This window comes from Paramisgurnus dabryanus, chromosome 24 (genome assembly GCF_030506205.2).
Source record: "Paramisgurnus dabryanus chromosome 24, PD_genome_1.1, whole genome shotgun sequence".
Taxonomy (NCBI): Eukaryota; Metazoa; Chordata; class Actinopteri; order Cypriniformes; family Cobitidae; genus Paramisgurnus; species Paramisgurnus dabryanus.
The window spans coordinates 22,696,577-22,723,353 of record NC_133360.1 but is presented as its reverse complement, the minus strand read 5'-3'; the positions used below and the strand labels follow the sequence as shown (position 1 = coordinate 22,723,353).

Here is a 26,777-nt window from a genome sequence, read left to right as displayed (position 1 = left end):
GGACATAATTGACTGTGACACTCAAGATGGCTACCAGGTAAGCAGTTCTTATTTTTTCTCTCCAGATAAAAGTTGAAATTTTGTTTGTCATAGTACCTAGACAACTTTTTAGTTCTCATTACCGAAACATGAGTTTGTAAATGCATACATTTAATGTAATATTATGTTGCGGTAATGATAATTTTTTAAATGATAAACTAAAAAATTTAAATAATTCTATAGGAAATATTTTAAATCCTCTAAAAATAATGGTTATATTAAGTTCAGACCTTAATCTTATATGTGCATAAAAAATGGATTCAATAGCTTTTTTAAAAAAAGCTGATGCTGGACACCTTTTAAGTCTGGATTTCGTGAGAATCACCCATGTTTGCATAAAAAAATGACATAATTGAACATGACACTGAATGACAGCTGTCAATCTCAGTCTTATGAACACCCCTTCAAGTAAAGTGTTACCCAAAACAAAAGTGTTTTTTCCATACTAATCCAGACTTGGAAAACATTCAAATTAAATTAACCCGGTAAAAACTCTTGCAGCTCGACTAATACGCTCGTCAACGTTCATGTTTTTTTTGGGGGGGGGGGGGGTCGTCGATATGACTAATTTCGAGCTCTCCGAACAAATAGTTCTTTTTTATAGGCTACTGTTCAATAAAGTAGACTGCTTTTTTAGACTCTGAGGTTATTGCATTGTAAAAAACAAATTACCTAATCAAAACCATTTGAGAGCTGTGGCTTCAGGAGATTTTTTTTCAAGAGAGTACTTGGACTACAATAAAATATGCTGATCACTAGAGCAGCTGTGTGTCTTTATTCTGCAGCCGTTGAGGGGAAACCGAGGTAACCGGCTTCGGTGCTTTACTACATTACAGGTGGTGCACATGAATCCAACACCTGTGAAACAGCTGTGGCCAAAAGAGAATGAAAATATCTTTAAAACCTTAGATTTAGCACTTCCTGGGTCTGATATTTTGAGACTGAATCCAAACAAAACAACACGGGGAAATTTCTTCATTCTCTGAGGGTTATAAGAGAAAGGTTAAGATCTCTCTTCAGGGAACCCTTGACGGCCTCATCGAGATATCAGCCGTAGTCTGGCTAAATTTCAGTCTTATGAAATATACTTTCCACTTACATAAACACTGGAAGCAACCCCCTACAGGTTCACAGTTTAACAGGAATATTCAAGTATGCAGAGTATTTAAGAGACACCGGTGGAGAGACGAGACATCGGGCTGAACTCGCGAGTGCTTACCCCATCTGTGACCCTTCCAGCCCGACTTTGTCTGGTTGAGGGTGTTCCTTGTGCGCTCCAGGTCACCTTGTAATGGTGGACCTTCAGGTCACTCTCCCTGGGGGCATCCCATAGGACCAGAACACTCACGGTGCCGTCAGCATTTACCATCTGGTTGCCTGTTCTGGCATTCTGTGGGTTCTCTGGTGGAAATGGATCTGGAACGTAAACATAAAGGTGCTTTTGTCAGAACGCTGCTTTTTGTCAATTTGCATTGAAACAGAAAAACTGACACAACTTTAAGTGAACTAGGGCAGAAAGGAGGACCTCAGAGAAACTATTCTATTAAATTTCATTTATGCAACAGACATGTCAAAAGATTATATTTAACTTTAATACATAAAAAACTGACAACTAATAGAATTTGTTCTAAACTTTTCTGACATAAAAGAAAAACTTAACAAAACATGTAATCAATTTAATTTAATGTAATTAACTTTGCATACATATGGACCCAAAATTGCATGGCTTAAACCATTATTGTACCGTTTTGATTTCATTTATGGTGAATCGGTCTCCAAATGCAATAAAAAATATTATTATTATTATTATTATATTATTGAATGATTGATTTAATTTGTTAAACATATGGAGGAAACTTAAAAAAACATTATGAACTGAAGAATATTCATGATGTTGTTATAAAACTTTATTACACGGCTCTCTGGAATGCTTGATTCTGATTGGTCAGTTGAGACATTTGCAGGTTCGTTCTTTTCGAATAATAACCGCTCCAAAATAATAACGCATAGCCGGTACTACTTTTACGAGTAAGATCGCTCCGCGCCAATAAAGATTACTGTTTGTTTGGCGCCATCTTGTGACAAACACTGGACAACCACGACAAGACACAGACAGCTTACTGAGACTGAACTTGACAAAATAGAGCATGACAGCTACGAAGCCAACACACAAAAAAATACAGAATGGGCATTAAAACTTCTCAAAGACTGGCTAAAAGAAAAAAAAAAGGGAGACAGACAAGTATGAAGCAGAGGATCTTAATAAGGTATTACGATCATTTTATGCATCTGTGCAAATTTTCTCGGAAGGATAAAAATGTTAATTTAAAACAAATATGCCAATAAAATGTTTCAAATTCATATTCATGTCCAGTTTTTTTTCTTATGTGACAAGTAGCCGTGTAATAAGCGGGATAATGTAGAGTCAGCCGGTAGTTATCGGGAAATAAGCCCCTTCAGTGTGATACAAGACCCTCCGCTTCGCGTCGGGTCCTGATCACACTGTCGGGGCTTATTTCCCAATAACTACCGGCTGCCTCTACATTATCCCTTACATATGACAGAGTATTAACATTTAATGAAATTTTAATGACAGATTATATTTGTACCACTGTAGTTGAGGTCAAGAAAAATATTTATGAAGTTATTATAAAACTATTTGACAAAGTATAACACTAAGCGCCCTATCTTGCACCCAGCGCAATTGACTTTGTCAGTGACGCATGTATCATTCGTATTTTGCACCGGCGCACAGCGGGTTTTTCCCTCCACAGACGCACGTCGGCAAACTAGGGAATGAACTTGCGCTCCCTGGGCGGTTCAGCGCAAAAAAGGAGGCGTGTTGCGGCGCAAACCATCCCTGATGCTATTTTGCAGTTTCAAAAAACAATTGCGCCACTGACCAAAAAAAACTAGTGTAAAGTCAGTGGCGCGTTGTACATTATGCTACTTTAAGGGTGCATGCTTGACCATAATGTATAGCTGCACAACGCGCACACACTTTGCTTATCTAATCTACACAGATGCAACAGTTATTTTTTGCAAATCATAAATTGTAACAATAAAAAATATTAACACATGAGATAAGGGGAATCATAGTGGTGAGCATTGTGGAGATATTTTTATTTATTGTGATGCTGCGTTAAAAAATTCTCATGCAAATAACGATTAAAATATTTTCATAAGTTTGTTGTGTGGCTGTATTACGTTTATTTTATGTAAATAATAATTAAAATGTTTTCATAAGAAACCTTAATGTATATGAACTTGATTTGTAAGTTTACTTTGGGGTTGGACCTTGCTTGCGTTTCTTGGGTCCGATTTCAAAGCCCCCAAACCTTTTCAGCGGTGAGGGTGGACGCAGTGATGTCCTCTGCTGGCGTCAGATGCTGTGTAGAGGCAAATCCACCTCCCGTTACACAGCGTGCCCGATTTATGCTGGCAAGCTTGGGATTCCCCCGTCTCCTGACATCATTGTAGCGCTTGCGGCGCAACGTCCTGGGGATGCCAGCTGATGAGACAATTGTGGCTATTTTCTCTCACGCCTGTTTAACCTACTCTGATTTGGGCGGGTTTCTCCTATCCCCATACAAAACAACTTCTCTGTCTTTGACTGCTCTTACAAGAACGTCGGTCTCCTCGGCTGTGAACCGCTCCTGGCGTGCGCCTGGTAAATCCGTCATAATAATAGCAATCCGCCATGGAACTTGCGCCCTTGCGTTTAAAGGGAATGTTGGATGACGTTCTGATTGGTTTATTTGACGTTACGCCCAAAACAACCCTTTGAATAATGAACCTACTTCAGACCAACCCCTTATTGATTTGCGCCTGGCACACAAGTTATTTCTCCCGCCGGGAAAATAGCAACAGCGCCCAAGATCCGCCCACAAAGTCACTTTCGCTTTGCGCTTCGCACTTGCGTTTCAGATTGTTAAAATAGGGCCCTTAATGACATTTTAATGAGATATTCAATTTGTATCTGGTATATATTGGTCAGTTATGTTGTCTTGGTAATGTCAAGTTCTCATGAATCTCATTATGGCGTATTGGTTAATGTCAAGTTTTCATAACAAAGACATCTCAAACAATGTCATCTTTGCATAAAAATTATTAAACGAGTGAAACTTAATGACAGTTGTCCTAAACGTGCATAAAATCTCCTTCATGTTTATAGCATGTGTGATGAAGTTGCCATGTTGCCATGAACACCTCTTCAAGTAAAGTTACACCTTATGTTTACACAATTATGACAAGATGAACAGTAAGCTGTACAAGTTGCATTCCCAATTAAATATATTTTGCCTACAAATTAATATTTTAGACAAAAACTAGGCATTATTTTTTAGTTTGATGGCTGGTCCATCCAGTCAGAAGAGACTAAATATTTTTTGTTGTGAAAGCAGAAGAAATCACACATAAATGATAATAATCTCTTTAAAAATAATCACTACGCATCATTCATAAAATAAATATCCATTTATATGGAAAGTTTATCATTTGCATATGTTTCTAAACCTTACAAAGTTAACATTCAAGCGATTTTAAACAATTTGAGCGCAAGAAGTTGTTAAAGTGATCCGTTTTCTGTGTCCACAGACCATGGCACAGACAAACACAAATACACAAATAGACACACACTCATAAAACACAGAGATGCGCGTTTCAAAATGCATGTAAACATACTGTAGAATCTCTCTGCGCTTGACAGGACACACAAACAAAATCATCTCAAAATACCACAGTCTTGTGATTTGATTATATTTCTGTACCTAAAAACTACTGCTAGATCTTACTTTATTTTTTAATTTTCTATTATTATAATATGTTTATAATTTTTTTTATTGATTTGAAAATGATTTGATCCATGATTCCAAAATTTTAATGTAACCTTATTTAACCACTATTATTTTTGAAAATTATGTAATTTGAGAGTAGGCATTGAGGTCCACCCTATTTCTCCAAGGTCGATTCAGTTTAAAATTTCTGGCCTTACCTTTGGTCCAGACATGATGTGAAAGTGAGTGTGTGTGTGTGTGTGTGTGTGTGTGTGTGTGTGTGTGTGTGTGTGTATATATGGTAATATGACGTATGACAGATGACAAAAGTGTAATGTGCCCACTCCTGTTACTGGGTGGGACGGAAGACGCAAACCACCACCCACCCACACACGTACGCACACACACACACACACACACACACACACACACACACACACGTACACATATACACACACACGCATGCTGCCAGCAATGCAAGAATAATCCAGACATAACATTCAGTCTGTGTTTCATTTTACTGTCATCACATTCACTAAAATCTTAATAATAGTTATGACTACAAAGGCAGAAATGTAATATTTTAAGATCATGTAGCTACTGTGAGGGTTGGGCGTTTAATCCAAACACAAGACGAGGAGTAAGAGATATAAAGTATATTAAATTGTAAAAACTTAGGAAACAGTCTGGAGAATATAACACACATTGTACACCCAGGGGCAGCGTTTGCGTATGGCAGTGTAATGCAACCATATTAAGGACTCAAAATTAACCTGAGGGCAACAAATAGAGGTCCATGGTTCAGATACCTGGAGTCACTGATGATACTCTTGGCATTCATCATAGACTGCCTAATGTAGATGTTTTGGAAGTAGGGAAGCTCACTTCATACAACATGGTACGCAGTTCTCACTTCCCTCCGCTGTGGTTTTTGGTTGCCATTGGTGTTGTTTTCATACCAGACAGTAATCCAGCCAATCGGAATGCTCTTTACAGTGAAAAAGAAAGCATTGATCTGCCTTCTTCAGCCTGCATGTGTCAGCACACCATGCGAGATCCAGTGACGTGAACACCAAAGAACTTAAAACTGTTGTTCCAGCTGTCCACAGGTGTCCCATCGATTCTGATTGGGATTTGTTCTCTATGCAGTCTCCTGAAATCTGCCAACAGCTCCTTTGTCTTGTTGATGTTGAACTAGAGGTGGTGCACATCACCTCTCTGTAGCCCAGTCTACACAATCATGTGTGTATAGTGATTTTAGGAGTGGGCCAAAGACAGAGCCCTGTGGAACACCAGTGTTGAGGGTCCAGCAGAGAGGAGATATAGGCTATTCTGACCACCAGACATCTGCCTGATTGGAATTCCAGGACTTTGGGCTCTGATGCAGTGTTTGTACACAAAAAGTCTGGTTTATAGTGCGCAACAAAGGAGCCAGTTTCTAAAAGTATGCATCTGTCATAGGCAATAATACAGTTGACGGTAAATTGAGTTTGGTTGGAGCTCACAACACGGCTTCCACCCTCAACACCACCTTTGCCATTTCCCTTGAGCAACAGCAGCCACTGCCCAACCTCTGACCCCAAACATTCTTCATTCGCCCCCCTTTCAACTCTCGGCATCCTTTGGCAGTTTATTAGCATAGCATGTTTGAAACCCAGTGAATGAACGCAAAGAAATTAATCCGTCTGATGGAAAGTTCACCATCTTTAGCAATAAAGTACTGTGTAATTAACTGTGCCAGGTGATGTCTGCACCAGTGGTCCGATATATTGCTTCGGCATTGGGCTGGCTAATATCCGTTCCCCTCCCATACGCTGACTTTTTTGATCCGAGGCAGATCAGAAATTGAGAAATAGTGTGCATGACGGCACCCTCTTAGCATCATTACATGACACTTATTTTTCTAACCTCTGTTTATGACGCTCTCTCCAACAGTTTGTAATCTTTCAAAATAGCAAAAGGTTTGATTCCAGTCATTTTTGGCAGTGGGTTGTGTGTTGCCATAGTCTGTGTGTAATTATATCTTGGCTGCAGTATTGAGCTGGGCTTACAAAACAGGCCAATGCAAGCACCCCTGAGACCTCAGATTATGTGAACTGTATCGTTTAAAAGTGTGATTAGATCCAAGAGTATTACAAATATGAAAACAAACACTGTACCAAAAACTTCTTCAAACCCAAAAATGGTCCAAGTTTGAATCGGTTGCCATGAAGGACGCTTTATTCCTTTTTTTAGGAAAAGTTTATTTCATATTATGTCAGATGCCCAACACATTTCTGATTCTGAGCGGTGGCCAGATTATTTATAAACCTGGTAATGTGTGTTTATATCTATGTGGGTGATATTACGGTGAATGTGTGTGGGGGCGACGCTGAACTTTCGTGGTGAAGTCAAAGGTTTCTAAAGGATTTATAGCAGAGTGGTTTTCCAGAGGCAGCTGACGACAGTGTTGTAAACCTTCTGCCGTCAATGTTTTGTCCTTTAGGGATTTTCACATTCCATATGCTGCACTGTGTCACAGAAACAAAGCCTTTTAGCCAAGCGTGAACTGAATTGTTAATGACAAGGTTCGCCTAAAAAGTAGCTGTTGACTGAACTTTGCAGTATTCTGATATATCTCACTTGAATGTTGAATTGCAAATGACTTCCTGTCAGTCGACAGTTTTCTACTTTTTTTATTCAAAGGGGTCGTATGATGGAAAGCAGGAGTTTTTTTAAGTTTTGAAATTCTACTTTTGACTTTGATGTACTTCATATACTTTTACATCTGTTGGGCTGACTAAAATGCAAAATTATCTCTGCACAACACTTGAAGAGTTTGGTTCCAAAACGCAATAAATCCATTTTGACGAATTTGGGTAAAAATGTGTTTTCTATACCAAGAAAGTGACTCAAAACCACTATTTTCTGTTACAAACTTTCATATAGCATCTTTAGGTTATAATAACATAAAAAATTTAAATCCAAAACAATGGCGGAAAAAGGAAGTGCTACGCACAACTGTTTTTAACGCCGTTGAGAGTGCGACAGTAAGATGGTTTTTTGTTTGATGTTAAATACATCAAAAACACAGATTTGATATTTAAATGTGTGTTTTATTGGTATAGAACAACTAATCTTAATTAGTTTCTTATTTTGATTATATTATTGTTTCTTGAAGGTATCAGTAATATTTTTGCATTTGCCATTACAAAATGATATAATAAAAAATAAAATAATGTATATAATAATGCGGATGGTATGTTTGTCACTTTATGAATGTTGGGATGTTGAATCTGGAGTGGTCAGGTGACCAACAGGAAGATCGCACACATCTCAATTCTCACAAGTGTGTTCTGTGTTCTCACAAACTTCTGAGTTCGTTCTTCCAAAGTTATATTTAATTTTGCGACACATTAAGGAATTTCATTTTAGGAAAACACAACAATTCGATTTTATTTGGAGTGGACACAATAAAAACTAAACACTTTAAAGTTTTGAATGATGTTTACTTTGCTGATTTTGGACATACCGATATAATATCTGTATGTCCAAAATCAGCAGAGTAATTTAAGTCTTTTTGCACTGATAAGAAAAAAGTGGGGCGTTCGCCTGTGATAATATCGACCCCTGGGTGTTAAACTATGCCCCCCCCTTCTACAGTGCATGGCTGCCATTTATCTGAAGTCATTCATACTGCTTCACTTATCTGGAAATGGAGCACAGGCCTTTCTTCAGACAGCAGAGAGAGCTTTTTACCTCGTGCAGAGAAGAAATGCTTGCTGGGAGTGGTGAAGCCTCTTGTGCCATGACTGTTGACTGCACAAACTCGAAACTGGTACCATCTATGAGGTCGAATGTCTTTCAACACAGAGCGGTCTTCCATGGTCTGGGAGAGGGGTCAGAGAGACTTTCATTAAAAACAAATCCTTTCTGGATGCAGGATGGAGTAGCTCCGTCACTGCCATACACTGATAAAAGATGCAGTAATGACAGCTTGAGCCAGCACAGAGGGAACTTTCTATTAAAGCTTGCTGAAAAGTGTAGCACAGATATCCCTATCCATTACATCAAACATAATGAGCTACTTGTTTTTTTAAACCCATACCTTATGACTAATCTGTGGATGTGCTTAAATATTTAAGTTCAAATCAATGTTTTTAGGAATTTGGGTTAATGTCTAAGGTGCTATTGGTGGTCACAGAAAAACAACTTTTCCCTCCGTTTTTGAACAAAAAAAGCACTTACAATGAAAGGTGGAAGTGGAATTGTTCAAGCAGAAATGTGAAGTGTTACAGCATGTGAACTGTAATGGTCTGAATATTGTCTCTATCTTTAATGTGTTTTAATGGTGGTGTTGTAGTTGTATCCGAACTGGAATCAAAGATTGTGGGTTCGATGCGTAACGCAAGTGTCTTTTGCTAGTTTGAACCCGGCGCAATTATCATTTTGACGTTTAGCCCCACCTTGTTTAACTATTAAAAGCATTTGCGCCCAATTTTGCGCCCATGGCCATTGTGGTCTGAAAACGAGGTGTGTTCAGGCGCATTGCTATTTTAAGGCAACTAAAATAGACCAAGCCATTGACCAACAAAAACCTGGTCTAAAGTCTATGGCGCAATATTGTTTTTGTTATTTAAAGAGCGCAATATTCGCCTACAAACGGGACAAAACGCGTTTGCTTATCACACACATGGATGCGCAGCAGCACCCAAACGGTTTTAAATATGAAAAATGAAAGGATTAAAATGTAAAGGATTATTATTGGGTCTCTTGGACATAAATGAGGACCGATTAGAAGACGTTAGAAGGCGTAAAGAGAAATTAAATGTTTTTCTTTAAACAAATACAAATATATACTATTTTTAAATGCTTCCCTACGGATTTATTGTATATGATGACTTTGTATTTGTATTTGTGTATGACTTTGGATATGGTGAGTTTTTTTATCCTTTTTTTAAAACACTCACGGTGCTGTCCGAGTGCTGAAACGTTTCGGCTCTGCACACTTTTGTACATTCTTTATCTCTTGTTTGTTACAAATAAAGTATTTTTAGAGTACAAACTTTTCCTTGCGTATTTGTAAATTATTTTTTGAGATTACACTGATCATGTACGCTATTTACAGCAATTAAAAGTCTGCTAATTTTACTTCCATGACTGAAAGAAAACGGGTTAAAAGGTTTTAATACAAAAAAACAACAATTTCAATACAAATGAAAACTTAAACTGGTGGTCTTCTTCCTCCAAATAGTTTTTCAGTTTACAAATTCCGCCATCTAAATAAGGAATCGGTATGGCGCGAGCGCAACTGGCTTTAAAAGGGGATGAGAGCTGAGACTCTCATTGGTTTATTGAACGTTACGCCCCAAACACACCCATTACTCATTACAAAAATAGGAACAACTCTTTTAGACTGTGCACTTGGCACACAAACCATTTTTTTCTGTCGTTAAATTGTCAAAAATGGATTCGGGTGTATACTTGACTTTCCGTGTCTGTTTTGCGAGCGCATGCATCTGCACGTGTACTTTCTCTTTCTCTTCCTCTCTCAAAGAGTACAGTATGAAAGTGCAGATATCTGAACCTAAACTGCTGCAAAGGACGAGTCATGAAGTTAAAGCAACACTATGTAGTTTTTCGACCTTTACATAATGTCTCTAAAATTATTTCAGTGATAGAACAACTCCTAACTGGACGAATTCTACTGCTGCTGCAACCTGCTACAAGCACACTCTGAAAGTCCAGTTTGGGGGTAGAGCACACAGCCCCGCCCCTCCCCCTGCCTGCAGAAGAGTGTCTGATACTAGGCACTGGTGCACTTTTCAACCACATGGGGGAGCCATAAGTCAATTTTACATGGAAACTACATAGTGTTGCTTTAAAGTAGCGTTCCACAAAAAAACTGCTAGCAAAGGCTGAATCTGATTACATTTTTAGTAAATTGTAAGCAGTTGAACTCAAAGTGATAGTCAGAGCACAAGTACATTAAAAACCTCTCCAAACACTTTACAGGCCACGTGCTAATGATCATAAAATACAGTCCTCCACACACATCAGCTATGAACAAGGTTAACAATATTAAGACTGTAAATTTATAAAACATCTGTTCAGCCGAACAGAATAGAGGCGTTCCCTAGGATTCACGTTTATTCATTTGGCAGACGCTTTTACCCAAAGGGACTTACAGTGCATTATGAATTTTTATCAGTATGTGTTCCCTAGCAATCGATCTTTCGACCATTTTTAATGTTTTACCATGAGAACTGTTTGCCAGGTCGATGCCTCATCCTCACTTGGATGAATTCCCTGATTCCATCTCCTCTGAAGAATATAAAGAACCGGTTCAACTGAGACGTTAAACTTGGACATCCACGTAACCTCCACATGTCCTTGTTGGTCTTCAGAAAAAGAAATGTCCCTCCTTGGCTTCAGTGGGACTCCTAAGTGATAACAAAATACCCGCACATGACGACAAAATTCCTTTTTATAAACAATAACAGACATTCAGCTATAAAATTGTATTTAGGCCAATAACAAATATGGATTACAATAAATGTGTCTTTGTAATAATGCTGCTTTAAAAAAAACTTTTAACATTTGAACTCTTTCCCCGCCAGCGTTTAAAAAAAATCAGCGCCAGATTTTTTCATGATTTTCACAAAAGTTTAATACCCTACAGAAAATGTTATTTTTTAAATATATAAACATACAATATATCAAATTAAAGAACAGACCCTCTGCTTTAAAACAAAACAAAAAAAAAACGTTTCATCCTACCTTCATTGGTTCTCTTTATCAACTCTCAAATATGAGTAGGTTTGTTCAAAAACACAAAATTTTGAGCAAACATTAAGATAATTCCATTTTTGTGAAAGACTTTTGATAGAGATTCAGAGTGATCCTCAAAACATACACGGACGTACAGCTGTTTGCCCTAGGGCGATACTTCCGAGTTTTATAAGTTGCGTTTTGCCGGAAATACTCGTCATTGGCAGGGAAGTGTTTTCTCTTAATGGATGAGTTAACTCGTCAATGGCAGGGAAAGAGTTAAAAGGATTCACTTTTTTGATGTGGTGCTTTGACAATTAAGTCAAAAGTAACAACATATTTTTCTCAAACATGCTAACGTCGCCATTATGCTAAATAGTCAGCAGCTATGACCTGAGATGTGAACCTGGTCCACCCATAAGTCTAATTTATATATCTACATCGGACCTCTGATTTTCTATGCCATAGGCTACATGCCAATTTTCAAAAATACTTCAGAGTCATTGTTAGTGTGGACAATTACTCATTTTAAGGGAGGTGCAGGTCAGGGTATGCGTAGGGTACGCATCTTTGTGTAGGCTACACTGTCCATCAGGCCCAGAAGTAAAAATTCAGCTTTAAAGGGACACTCCACTTTTTTTGAAAATAGGCCCATTTTCTAGCTCCCCTAGAGAAAAACATATGATTTTTACCATTTTGGAATCCATTCAGCCGATCTCCGGTTCAAGGACTTTGCTGTCGTACCAAGGCTGCAGCAGGCGCAATGATATTTATTACGGATTGCTCGAAAATAGTCCCCTACTGTTGAAAGTTACCAAAGGAACTATTTTCGGGTGCTGCGCAATTTGCGCCTGCTGCAGCCATGTTACGGCAGCAAAGTCCTTTATTTACGCCGGAATGAGATTATAGTTCCTGGTCTTATCGGCCTAGAAAATCGCAACTTTAAATTTTCCGTCAGTCTTAGTACACGATGTAACTACAGAAGAGTCAAGTTTTAAATAGGAAAAATATCAAAATTCTTTGGTCATTGAGTGCGATGCTAATGGTCTAATTAGATTCAATGGATTATGCTAAGCTATGCTAAAAGTGGTACCGCCAGACCCAGACATCAGCTAAATGGATTTCAAAACAGTAAAAATCAAATGTTTAACTCTAGGGGAGCTGGAAAATGAGCATATTTTCAAAAAAAGTGGAGTGTCCCTTTAAAGGGGACATTTCACAAGAGTTTTTTAAGATGTCAAATAAATCTTGGTGTCCCCTGAGTACGTATGTGAAGTTTTAGCACAAAATACAATGTAGATAATTTATTATATGAAGTTAAAATTGTCACTTTGTAGGTGTGTGCAAAAATATGCCATTTTGGGTGTGTCATTTAACATGCAAATGAGTCGATCTCTGTACTAAATGGCAGTGGCATGTTTGTATAGTGCAGATTAAGGGGCGGTATTATCCCCTTCTGACATCACCAGGGGAGCCAAATTTCAATTACCTAATTTTTCACATGCTTGCAAAGAATGGTTTACCAAAACTAAGTTACTGGGTTGATCTTATTCACATTTTCTAGGTTGATAAAAGCACTGGGGACCCAATTATAGCACTTGGAAGAAGTCAGAATTTTAAGTGTACCGCACCTTTGTAAAGGTTTGTCGGGGTCTGACAGGTATGACCACAGCCGTTTGAGCAGCACTTTTTGGAGGCGGAGCATTCCCGGTCAACAGAGCAGCCCTCCACACAGGCGGCGGCAAAACCAGATGCCCTCTGCGGTGCCGGACAGTCGCCCTGCTTCTGTGTCTGCAGTGACCGCAGGAACTCAGCGCTGGTTCTACATTCATGACGCTTCTTTTTCAAAGACAAAGAGAATGGGAGAGAAAAATGCATACTCAGAAAATCAAATAACTCGATGGATTGCATCACATTTCACACAGAGCTTGGCATATCGTGCTTTATTGTCTGAGTCAAACCCTCACACAGACTCACTCTGAACACACGTGTGCGCTCTGGAAACTGTTTATTTGTGCAACATTTCCAAGATTACCCAACTCAAACAGTCTGAATGAGGCAAATGTTTCTTCTGTTGGTTGAATCACGGAGTTGGGAGAACAACAAAGGCCTTCAGTGCTTATTCTGAGTGCCTGTGATGCATTCTGGGTGCTTATTATCCAACTGAAGCGCGCAGCACGTGGCCATCTGACGGACCTCAAGCGTTGAAACGCTTCATGCTGACTGTTTAAATTACAGCTTTAGTCAGATAATGATCAGTGAATTTCAACAAGATGTTAACAGCTGTTGTGCTTTCTGTGAAGAACAAAGCTCTGGATGTAAATCCGCTCTTATCTGGTTCACTTCAACTACGCATTGCTTTCCACTGAGACCTTTCACCAAGAGATAAAAGGCCTGAGAAATCACAACAGTATTCTGAGTTAAACCAATTCAAGTTAAACTAACACGCACGAAAGCACACACATGCTTTTTACTACGTCTTTAATTCTGCATCGCATACAAACAAAAGTTCATCTTTGATGTGTGGTCCTGCGTACACTGTGTCGATTCGTATAGCGTTTAATCGCAAAGAGACGTCCGACCCGATTACCCTCTTTTTCAAAGACACTAAAACAGATTTTACCTCGCAGGTCTTGGGAGACAGCGCTCGTCTTGTTTCCCACAGCTCCTTGCAGGGTTGTAGGCACTGCAGACAAACAAATAAACAAACCTGTCTATAACTTTATAAAATGCCATGACTGCCATGCCATGGAAAAACACACAAACATTCACATGGGAACACAAAGTATGCATTGTTACCATACAGCAGTCCATGGGACTACTTTAGAGCAGTGTGTTTTTTTTCAAACCCTGGATGATGTTAATTATTTTGATACTAATGAGAACATATAAATCAATCCTTAGCGATTGCCGACACCACTTTCCTGTTTCAGTAAAGTGCTGCTGATGAACAGCACTCGGCCTGCATAAGCAGATGGTGCTTTTGAGTCAATGCAACCCTGCGCAGACCGATTGGCGGATGAGATCAAGTTACCATGAGCACACAGCTTTTGAATTGTTCACGGAGGTCATAGGCCGATCACTCTGCACAGCACCGCATGAAGAAGAATGTAGCGAAGCATCAGCTTCAGGTGTCCAGTGACACACATAGGTTGGAAGTTTAAATAATATTATAGGTAATTGTAGTATTAATATTTAATAATAACTTTTAACATGTCCATCGGGCCATGAAAATTTCCAGGTAGTCCCGATGGAGAAAGAGAGAGAGAAAGAGAGAGAGAAATGTTTACTGTATGCAGATGATCGGGTTCTGCTGGAACCTGCTTACAATACTGTCAGACCTGAGGGTCAATGTCAAATAGAGATCCCTGTTAAAATTTGGCTGAGAATATAAGAATCAGTGATTGAACCGATTGCCCTCTATTGCCAAAAAAAGAAAAAAAAATTCTGTTTATGGCTATGTTTACATGCACAAAATTTTGTCAATCTGATTGAATTTAATACGAATTGAAGGTTACGACAATACAGTTTAAATGCACCCTAAAGATTGCAATCTGATAAAAAAGTGTTTGTTTACATGTACGTTCTTCAGAATCCAAACCGAACGTTTGCGCAAGCGCACAGCCAGGGTTGCCAGATTTGTGTATCATAACCATACCAAATGGGCATTTAAAACTAGCCCAAAAGCATCCCAATTACTATTCACAGCCTAAATACCAATAACTAATGAACAAAATATTTTTACCGTTAACCCGCAGAAAAAAAAACAACTGGTGGAAACAGTTTAAACGGTAGATCAAATCTAAACTCAAAAAAGCAGAGGACTTGGCAACGCCTCGCTGCGGACAGCATCTCTCGTCAAGTTCACGCTTTCCCTGATTAAAGTCAAAGCGGAGTTGGAGAAAGTTGTTCTTAAGTTGTTTTCAGATATAGGTGATGAAAACACACTTTTCAAAAGTCACAACGCTATTTTATTTCTTTAAGTAGCCTAATGTTTTAAAAGTACACATAAACACGGCAGAATGTACATCGCGTGACAGCATTAACGTTAGCTTAATAATGCGTAATGCCACTGCCTTGCAATTGCATGTTTCTGTGACGAGAATCATGTGATATAAGAGTTTAATATAAGACGTGAACTTGAGCACAAATGTTCTGCGCATGTGCACAATGCATTTTTGCATCCGATTGAGAAAAAACTAAGTTTCACGCGTTTACACGCATACTTTTCTCCTGCGGATCAGATCACAGATCGGAGTACACCACCTCCTTCAATACGATTCAAATTTGCATTCGATCGTCCTTAATCGTATTGATTAAGGACCTTACATGAAGGCTTCATGTATGAGCAATCAATACGATTACAAACGGATTATTTGGTTGCATGTCAACGTACCTATTATGGGAAAAACATCCAATTGAGATCCAATATCCAGAACTTTATATAAACATCCTTCAAAAGTACCGACACAAACAAAAATAATGAATGCAGAGCTGAATTGGGAAAATATTCACTAATAATAAAAGTACAAACTAATTCCGGAAACATCTAAAACTCAAATGACACTCATATCATTAAAAAGTGTAAAGAAACAAATCCTCTATCTGAACTGATTCAAAGCTTCAGTCCAGATGTTTCATTAAAGGGACACTCCACTTTTTTTTAAATATGCTCATTTTCCAGCTCCCATAGAGTTAAACATTTGATTTTTACCGTTTTGGAATCCATTCAGCTGATCTCCGGGTCTGGCGGTACCACTTTTAGCATAGCTTAGCATAATCCATTGAATCTGATTAGACCATTAGCATCACGCCCAAAAATAACCAAAGAGTTTTGATATTTTTCCTATTTAAAACTTGACTCTTTTGTAGTTTCATTGTGTACTAAGACGGACGGAAAATTAAAAGTTACGATTTTCTAGGTCGATATGGCTAAGAACTATACTCTCATTCTGGCGTAATAATCAACGACTTTGCTGCTGTGCAATATCATTGCGCCTGCTGCAGCCAGTGTTGGGAAAGTTCACTCTCTACATTAACTAGTTCAAAGTTTAGTTCACACATTTTCAAATAAACTAGTTCAGTTCATACTTCAAAATGCTGAACTAGTTCATAGTTCCAAAAATTAACTAATTTATAGTTCTCTTTTTCCATATTATTTGTAAAAATTATTGCCATTATAGCCCATATAGAACCACAGACAGCAATTATTTGATCAGATTTAACATTGAAGCTAAATGCGTCAGATTTCATCTTCATATCCAACTTTAAATCCTTATCCAACCAGGGTTTACATTAGCATTTACTGTCTTTTAATTTTTGTATTTGCTTGCACATACCTTTAAAGGCTACCCGGGTACTTCAAGGGAGTCGCACACCGGGCGAGAAGCGCTGCGCTGCGTCGCATGTAGGACAACTCGCACGTATCACACACTGCACATGCACGTTAAATAGCGTGAGCTTAGTCAGAGTCTATTTCAAGATCCGAAATATGCGTTAGCCGCCTATGTTAATCGTTAATGATTTGGGACAAATATGATGTTATTTAATGTTAAACTATGTGAGTGGCGTGCTGTGGCACGGCAGGGATCAGTGTGTGCAGGGTTTCCCGCAAGACTTTGCAGTTTTAAATGACAATCGTTTCGCTAGATAAGACCCTTATGCCTAGTTTGGGATTGTTTAGAGTCCTTTAAAACTCTGTTGAAAAAACTGTTAAGTGTTGAGTTAAGCCGGGTGCTTCAAGGGAGTCGCACACCGGGCGAGAAGTGCTGCGCTGCGTCGCACATGGGCGGAAATCCCGGGGGGGTCGGGGGGGACAGGACCCCCCCTATCTGAGGGTTGTCCCCCCTAAATTATCATTAGAATATGTGTATTGAAAATAATTTAATGATTTATAATACTTAAACTAGTTGTGTAAGAAGTGAAACAATACAAATGCAAACGGAGCAACAACAAAAAAACGTTTTAAATATTTGGATTCCCCCTCCCTTGCCTCACAGTGGTTTGGTCCACTGCCCACGCCCCTTTTACCTCACCACCACACATTCCGGTGGTAGAGAAGTGTACGGAGCCGACGCGTTAATAAGCTATATACAATACAACGTTTCCCATCACTTATCAGTTTATCCTCATATGTTTTAAAACTGGACTATTTTGACATATAAACATGAACATATTTCGTTTTCTGAGAACAGAAGCAGATAAACGATCAAGAAAACATTTTTATGCATTCATGCAGAGGTGAGGCAGAGCTGAAAGTAACAAATTACATTTACTCACCTTGCTGTAACTGAGTTTTTTGTGTACTTTTACTTTGAGTAGTTTTTAAAATCTGTACTTTACTTTTTCTTAAGTATGTTTAAAGTATTGTTGGTTACTTCGCTACATGTTAAATCATATCCGTTACTGAGTAAAAATAAATAAAAAAGTAAGGTGATAAAGACGCGCCACGGTCGGATGATTGATTGATGGGCGGGGGAACGCGCAAAAAGAACCATGGAGAGGGACGAGACAGGCGCAGGCTAATGCAGACCCTCAATTCAATTCTTACGAAAGAAACCCCTGGCCATTGACGCAAAGCGATTGTTTCATTCAGGTAGGGTTCATGCTCTTGAGTACGGAGTTTGAGAATTGCCGACCGTGTTTAACCGCTAATTTGCACGATGCATTTTTAATACATGCGCATTATCTTCCGAGGTCTAGCAGCTTCGCGTCAAGTCAAACAACTTGAGAACGTCCTCGAGAATGCGCAGATCATTAGACATTGCAGAGAGAGAGAGAGCGCGAGAGAGATAGATTGAAAGACATCAGGTACACAGGTCTGGGAGCTAATAAACGTGTAAAGGATGTATAGTGTATAGCCATGGCACTCATCTCATTATATGTTCATTTATGTATATAGTTTAATAACAATGTATGTTACCAGCAATACATCAATTACAACCTTCATATAATGATTGTATTTACTAGCTGCTGACCTCATATTATTTTTGCTTCAAAAGTGCATAACTCACCTGTAAAAATCATTAAATAATTCCATAAATGTTTCTTAGTTATAAAAAGCTTTTTATTTTATTAACATTTGTTATTGCACTTTAATTGTAGAGATGTTTACAATTAAAAACATAGTTTGAGATGTATATATCCTTCCTTTGTGAACTATACTAGAAACCTCTCCCCGCTGTAAAAAAGTAACTCTTAAAATTAAAATGACTTTTTACTTGAGTAGATTTTTAGACCAGTAACTTTACTTTTACTTAAGTAAAATATTATTAAAGTAACTTTACTTTTACTTAAGTAACATATTATTAAAGTAACTTTACTATTACTTAAGTAGAAAATTGTATTACTCTTTTCACCTCTGCATTCATATGTATTAAAATTAAATTTGCGTCCGTTCATAGAGAAAGAGAAACGTTTTCTATCTGTACCCATTTCCTTGCAAGTACAATTTTGCCTGTATTATTGGTGTCCCCTTCAAAAATTGTTCTTGAAAAATTTTATGTTTATTGTCCCCCCCAACATTTAGATGAGATTTTCGCCCCTGGCGTCGCATGTAGGACAATTCGCACGTATCACACATTGCACGTGCACGTTAAATAGCGTGAGCTTAGTCAGAGTCTATTTCAAGATCCGAAATATGCGTTAGCCGCCTATGTTAATCGTTAACGATTTGGGACAAATATGATGTTATTTAATGTTGAACTATGTGAGTGGCATGCTGTGGCGCGGCAGGGATCAGTGTGTGCAGGGTTTCCCGCAGGACTTTGCAGTTCGGGCGGCCCGCCTAAGATGGGAAACCCTACCGCCTTAACTAGTTCGTAAAAAAAAAAGTGCGGCACCCCTTTACCGACCATCCTCATCTTTACCGACCTTGTCATAAAACTCATTGCTGCTTTGTAGCCTACATGCTGCTGTCACCTCCATGCTGCTTTTTGTTCTGATGGCGCATGCAGCGGTGAAACACTGGTGGCTGGTGTTGCCAGATTGGGTGTTTTTTCCGCTGCACCTGTTTACAGTGTGATTACATACAGACAAACTCACTATAGAGACGGAAAAAACATAGACACAGAAAAACATGGCTGCCACAGGAGGAGAAGTTGTGTCCGCACTGTAACCAAAACCAAATCGAGACACAGCTGCACTTTCTAACAGAATGCACAAAGTACACAGAGATTCAGACTTTCTATCAACAAAAAAACTGCATGAACAAGACATTTGAAAGTATATCAAATAATGAGAAACTGATCTTATTGTTAGGAGAACACAAGGACTTCTGTGTGTTAGCAGCACAATACGTGTCTGGATGTCATAAATAAGAGAACATTAATCTGACCTGACTTGAATGTCTCCATTACTTAATGTATATTCCTGCTTTATCCTGTTATTTAACTTCGTGTCTAGCTTTTTGTTCTTATTCTTTTATTTTTATTTCACTTTAATTTTGCACTACATATTACTTTTATTTTCACTTTTTGTACGCAGCCCAGCTCCAAATGCTTTGGCAATACAAACGTAGTTTTGCATGCCAATAAGGCACACTTAGGCCGTGTTCATATATGCCACATTTGATATTTTTAAAGCGAACTATGGTGGATTGCTTTTTTAGGGTCATTCTTTAAAAAGTTTTAAAACCACTGCTTTAGATGACAAAGTGCATTTTCTGTGGATTACTGTGACACATTTTTCTGAACACATCGAAGTGGAATTTAAAAAAATATATATTCGGCACTACATAAAATAATCTGCTTAAAAATATGCCAGACAGTTTTATTTTTTATTATGTATCAGACTTAAATTTGTTTAGTTTTTGTTGTGTAAATAAAATGTTAAAAATATGCTATATTGTGAAGAGTGGAAAATGAAGAAATAAACAATGCAAGCATTAGATTAAATTATTAATTTACCCAAAAATGAAACTTTAGTCGCAAAGTTTAAATCCCCCATGGCTGTTTTTGTTCTTTAAAACCTGAAAGCTGTCAAGAATCTGTTTTTCGTTCCCATTTTAGCAATGGACACCAGATGTGAACAATGAAAGCAATATAATAACAATTAAAGGGATATTTCACTTTAAAATTTAAATTCTGTCATCATTTACTCATCCTCCATAGTAGGAAAAAAAATATTTTGGAAGCTTTGTGATCAATTATGAAGAAAATATTTTGATAAATGATGGTTAGCACACAGTTGATGGTACCCATTAAATTCCATCATATTTTTTTATTCCTACTATGGAAGTCAATGGTCACTATCTGCTCCGTGTTTACCATCATTTCACAAAATATCTTCTTTTGTGTTCATCGGAAAAAAATAAATGTATACAGGAACAACATGAGGATGAGTAAATGATGACATAATTTTCATTTTAAAGTGAACTATCCATTCAAATTACTTTACTTTTAATTTTTACTTGGTAAACAAAAATGAATATTAACAAAGTCTTTTTCGGGTGAACTAAGGCTCATATCTCATTTGCATTGTATTTGAAGCATTTTGCAAATTTCAGCTCCTTAGCAAGATGGAATAATGAACATAAACAGTTATTGTTTACAATGACAGCTGTCCTGAACTTTTGCTAAATAAAAAGTGATGTTTTAGATAATACAAACGACACTAATATGAGTACTGTCTGAACAACTCCATCATTTTTCAAAACATCAGATCTGTAAACAAATCAAAATGTTTAAGCCAAACTTTTTAATGCTGTTACACTCTCTGAGATAAAGGTATTTGTATATTTATACAAACATGCATTTTGTCTTTATTGTCTATAGGTGTTCCTCTTTAATCTATCAGAATTGTCTGTTATTTCATTGTGAGACATGCTCCTGGTCAAGCTGCCGCTGGCAGGCCTCCAGTTGTTAATGCGCTGAGACATATAAACACATCTGTTTTGTGTTATTTGATGGATTATTCTGACATCTGCCCCATCAATCCCCCACCTGAACAGACAGCTTTCATTTAGCTGACCTGAAAGTCAAGTTTAAAAAAAAGTTGATAATGTTGGAGAAGTGGAACTGGTTTCAACCTTGCTGCAAACTGTTGTTATGTATTTTACATACATTATACAAAATGTATTTTCTCAGCTCATCCACCCGACTAGCAATAGTGTTTTTGGAAAGGCTGATGTTGCTTGCTTTTTATCCGGGCAGGCACACAATACAACACACCTTTTCAATATAATTTTTAATATGAGACACATTGGGGTGATTTTCTCTGAGGTTGCCCTGACAACTGATGGTGCACCTGCGATGTGCGGGGTGATCTGTGGTTTGGCAGTCACCATCCCGTTCCCGACTGAAGTGTATGCTGACAAACTGAAAACACTGAACGTGGAATTTTGCTGATTTTAAAAGACAGAAAATCAACTTTGACTTGTTTGTGAAACAATTTGCAGTTGATGCTGACACTGCGCCGTTGCACTTGCAGTTGGAACTCATCGAATTGCCATTTAATACTCATCTTAAGTACGAGTCAACTGAGGCAGGTGAGTTTGCACCTCTACTCCCCGAATCAATGCTAAATCTGCACCTTAAAGCTGCACGTCGTCTATGTTTGGGAGCACCTACAGGTGTGAGCAGATGTTCTCTATAATGGAGTTAACCAAAACATCCCACATATCCCTCTTTACAGACCAGCCTCTGGTCTCCGTAATAAAAGTTGCTATGGCCACATTAGTCCTAAAATAGATGAGATTGTTTCTAAGAAAAGATGCAGGGTGTCTGGTAAGAATTAGAAATGCCTACATATGTTTGCAAAAGTATGCAAAAGTTTGGGCACCCCTGCCAATTTCCATGATTTTCATTTATAAATATTTGGGTGTTTGGACCAGCAATTTCATTTTGATCTATCAAATAACTGAAGGACACAGTAATATTTCAGAAGTAAAATTAGATTATTAAGATTATTGGTGAGCTTATTAAGCCTTGAAATTCAGCGCTCTTTGATGCGAAAGAAGCCTTTTCTGCACACACGCCACAAACAGGGTCACTTGAAATATGTAAACGCAAATTTGGACAAGCCAGCTTCATTTTGGAATAAAGTGCTGTGCACTGATGAAACAAAGATTGAGTTATTTGCTCATAACAAATGTCGTTATCCAAGAAAAACTGGTGGAGCTTCCATCATGCCGTGGGGCTGTGTGGCCAGTGCTGGTACTGGGAATCTGCTTAAAGTTTAGGGTCGCATGAATTCCACTCAATATTAGCAGATTCTTGAGAAAAATGTTGAGGAACAGTCACAAAGTTGAACTTATGCCGGGGCTAAATATTTCAAAAAGACAACGACCCAAAACACAGCTCAAAATCTACTCTGGCATTTATGCAGAGGAACAAGTACATTCTGATATGTTCTGGAATGGCCATCCCAGTCTCCAGACCTGAATATTATTAAACATCTGTGGGGTGATTTGAAGCGGGCTGTCCATGCTCAGCAACCATCAAACCTAACTGAACTGGAGATGTTTTGAAAAAATTGAAAAAATTGATTCATTGAATTGAATCAATTTTTTAAGGTAAGTGGTTGCAATCAATTTATTTAAGCTACATTTAAACAAAAAAAGATTAGTAAAGTAAAATAAATATAAAACTTTTGTTTAAATGTAGCTTAAATAAATTGATTGCAACCTTAACTTAAAAAAATAATCTACAGATATGTCCGGCCCCAAAGCGTTCAGTACAAGATTATTTTACTGCACAATGCTACAATTGACCAGCGCCATGTAATAATGATTGTGTATAAGGAGGAAAGTGTGCTCAGTTATGATTTTTAAGGTCAGAGATCAACGGTAACATCTGTGTTTGGTCAGTAAAGGTCATGTCTGTCCTGAATCTATCTAAAGACCACTCATGTTCCCTGCGCATACACACACAGAGCCAAAGATCTGGATTGCATTAGAGCGTCCATCTCTCTTGTGTTTCCAGATCTTTTACAAATACGGCAATGGAGGACGAACGTGTGGAGATTACAAGCTGTGACCCAGGTTATCAGTGACTAATTCTCTACATACAGGGCTCTGATGTGACACACACACAGGATTATGGAAAGTAATGATAAATGGATGACTGAAAGATCTGCTGCTTCCGATTACAAAAGATCTAAGTGTAAAACAGTGAGGGGTAGCAAGATCCGAATGCAAGTTGACCCCACATTTAGGGAATTTAACATAGGGGTCAGGAGAGTCTACTAGTGAGCAAAGTAGACGATTAGTAAAGTCAAGTCAGTTTATCTTATGAGCATTGTTTTATAAAGGAAAATTTAGGGGAGGGATTTTAGCACAATGACTGCATAATCACAATAGGCAGCAATATGACCAAAAATCCATTTCACAAAATTAGTCATTTTATTTCACGGTAACGGTATATATCGTTTTTAGAATATACAAATGTGCAAAATTTGGCCATTCACTAATTAGCTTTTAACTAAATGCTCACCACAGTTTTAAAATATAATAAGTTAAAGTTATTGTTCAAGTGAAAATGCACTAAAGATAACAAAAGATTGTCTTGATAGGCAGAATCTTGTTTTTAAATCAGTTATTTATTTTGTAGGCTATTGAAGATATAGTACAGCCCATATGGCAAAAAAAATTAATTTCTTTGGCCAAAAATATATTTTAAATTTATGCTAAATACACTTTGTAGAAGGTAAGGCTCAATTAAATATATTTTTGAATTTGGAAATATATTTAGTTTTAACATTTATATATCAAAATATATTTCAAAATGGATATCAAGGACAGGCAAATACATTTGTTGTTAATTTTACAACCCATATGGCAAAAATTGTTTTATTTGCCAAAAAATATTTTAAATATATTCTAAATACAAGTTAATTTATAAAGTTTATTTAATTTTAACCTTGTTTACAAGTTTGTAAGTTAAACAGTTTTTTTTCAATGCGACGTGAATATATTTCCATGATTTGAATTATTAATATTTTCTAATTCTTTAAAATGTATTTATTTTTAAAATATATTTTAAAATATACAAAAAAGGGTAAGAAATATCTGTAAAAAAACCTAAACAAAATATGTTTCAGCAATTTTTTGGGGCCATTTTTTCATATTTTGAAATATATTTAAAAATATATATATATATTTTTTTTTTGCCGTAATGAAGTATGCAATGTTTTTTGTATTTGTGGATACAGTACATCAAAAATAGGCATGTAAAATGAACAAGTATGAATATGGCAGATTTGACTTTGTGTATATGCAAATTTTTTGCTCGAGTTGAATATTTTCAATTTGGGCGAAGACGCGTTTGAGGCGAATAGTGCGTGTCTTTTTGTGGTAAACATGTAGCCCATATCGCGTCATTCGCATCGCCCCACGGGTGGCATTGACTTTGTAAGTAATCTACTCGCGCAAATTGTTTAAATCACATCTGGTGTTAACCCACAGTTACAAGCGAGAGTGCAGAGTTAGCTACGCCCACTTATTTACATTCCACAAAATACACAAAATATAAAAAATATTTCACAGTAACAAAATACCGCCCAGACCTTTTGGTGACTTACAAAAGGGACAATAATGAATGATCAAAATACATTTGTATGTTTAGTTGGCTGTGTTTTATTCAAATTAAGTAACTGTACGTCACTTAGGCTTGCCACACATTTGGTCGCATATGACTTTAAGTACCAAACGGTACAGTACAAATCTGTTAAACTAAGAAGAGCAGGTATTTATTTGTCTATATGTCTGCTTCCTAACTTTTAAAAAAATTTAAAAACACCTTGCTAAGTCAAAAGTATTTTAAAGAAACTACAACAGGCGAACTAAACAATTAAAGTAAATCATAATTTTCACCGGCTTTTCTCTGGTTGATTCAAGTAAAGGTTGCACAGGGACGCGAGAGGAATATCAGACATCATATCTTCACGCTTGTAATCGGAGCTGCAGTGGACTGTCTGGAAATGCAGCGGGAAGCACAAAATTGAGAATCCCGAAGGTCATGTCATCATTTCGCTTGTCTGTCTGCGATTTAGCCCCAGCTCAGATTTGATCGCATGTTGACCGCTGCCCACAGCGGGTGACACTCTTCAGAAGTGCTGCATCAAAGTGGTGTACCATCCTATAAACGGAGGGAACACAATGTCTCACCTTAGTTTAACACTGAAGGTGAACTGGATGTCTTTTTCACACAGGATATATCTGAAACCAGACACGTACAGAAAGCCTTCAGTAATGGATCATTTTGTGACCCTATGCAATGTGGCAGCTTTGAAACCGTACCACAGAGTCAAGGCAGTTGTACATATTTCTTTGAAGCAAGGTTCCCTCTAATTTTTGACCCCAGCATATTTTCTACGCTCCAAAAACACTTATCAGCTCCTTCCCCCTAGGGTCTGAAATATTTGTCCAAAATCCGATGCATCGCATACAAGGTTGAAAGTTTGTGTGCGTGACAAATTTGTAGTATAATGAATACGAAACATTATAAAAATTACGAATTCATTTTATTGCAGAATCTGAGTTGAGATCACGAAGAAGCCTCTCCATGTTTGAGATAGCAGTTTTTGTATATTTAAAAGTGTACATTTTGCGGTTGAAATCGGCTTGGTTTTCCGGAGATTCTAGCGTGCAGCGGGGGGGGGGGGGGGTGTCATTGTCTGTGTGTATTTACATACTGTATAAGCGGCCTTTGTTTTCGCCCACACTCCCAAAGGGAACAGCGTGACTACTAAATAAGGATAGTTCGCCCAAAAATGAAAATAATGTCATTAATGACTTACCCTTATGTCGTTCTAAACTCGGAAGACCTCCGTTCATCTTCAGAACACAGTTTAAGATATTTTGACATTAGATTTAGTCTGAGAGCTTTTGTCCCTCCATTGAAAATCTATGTATGGTTTCCATGTCCAGAAAGGTAATAAAAACACCATCAAAGTAGTCCATGTGACATCAGTGGGTCAGTAAGAATGTGTTGAAGCATCGAAAATACATTTTGGTCCAAAAATAGCAAGAATTACGACTTTATTAAGCATTGTCTTCTTTTTCGGTTTTGTTGTGAAGACACGTGACTATAGTGATGCGGCTGACCTGTTCCTCAGACATGTTTGTTAAGTTTTTTTTCAAACCTATAGCGTGCATCTCCCCAGAGTGTAAACCAAGCTTGGGCGCACAAAACAAAAGAAAAAAAAAGAAGCTGGGGCGGAACAGATAACAGTCAGCCGCGTCACTGTCTGATGACGTCAAAGTACCAAGACATT

General features: G+C 37.7%; 1 protein-coding gene across 1 annotated transcript in view; it reads right to left on the bottom strand.

The window, feature by feature from the left end:
• Positions 1-26,777, bottom strand: part of anos1b (anosmin 1b) — a 74,966-nt gene that overhangs the window by 23,150 nt on the left and 25,039 nt on the right. Inside the window, exons 3-7 of the mRNA XM_065259494.2 lie at positions 14,188-14,250; positions 13,196-13,400; positions 11,052-11,236; positions 8,553-8,682; positions 1,259-1,455 (exon numbers count right to left, since the gene is read on the bottom strand). Of these exons, the coding sequence (XP_065115566.1) occupies positions 1,259-1,455; positions 8,553-8,682; positions 11,052-11,236; positions 13,196-13,400; positions 14,188-14,250 (780 nt within the window). The remainder of the gene's footprint in view (positions 1-1,258; positions 1,456-8,552; positions 8,683-11,051; positions 11,237-13,195; positions 13,401-14,187; positions 14,251-26,777) is intronic.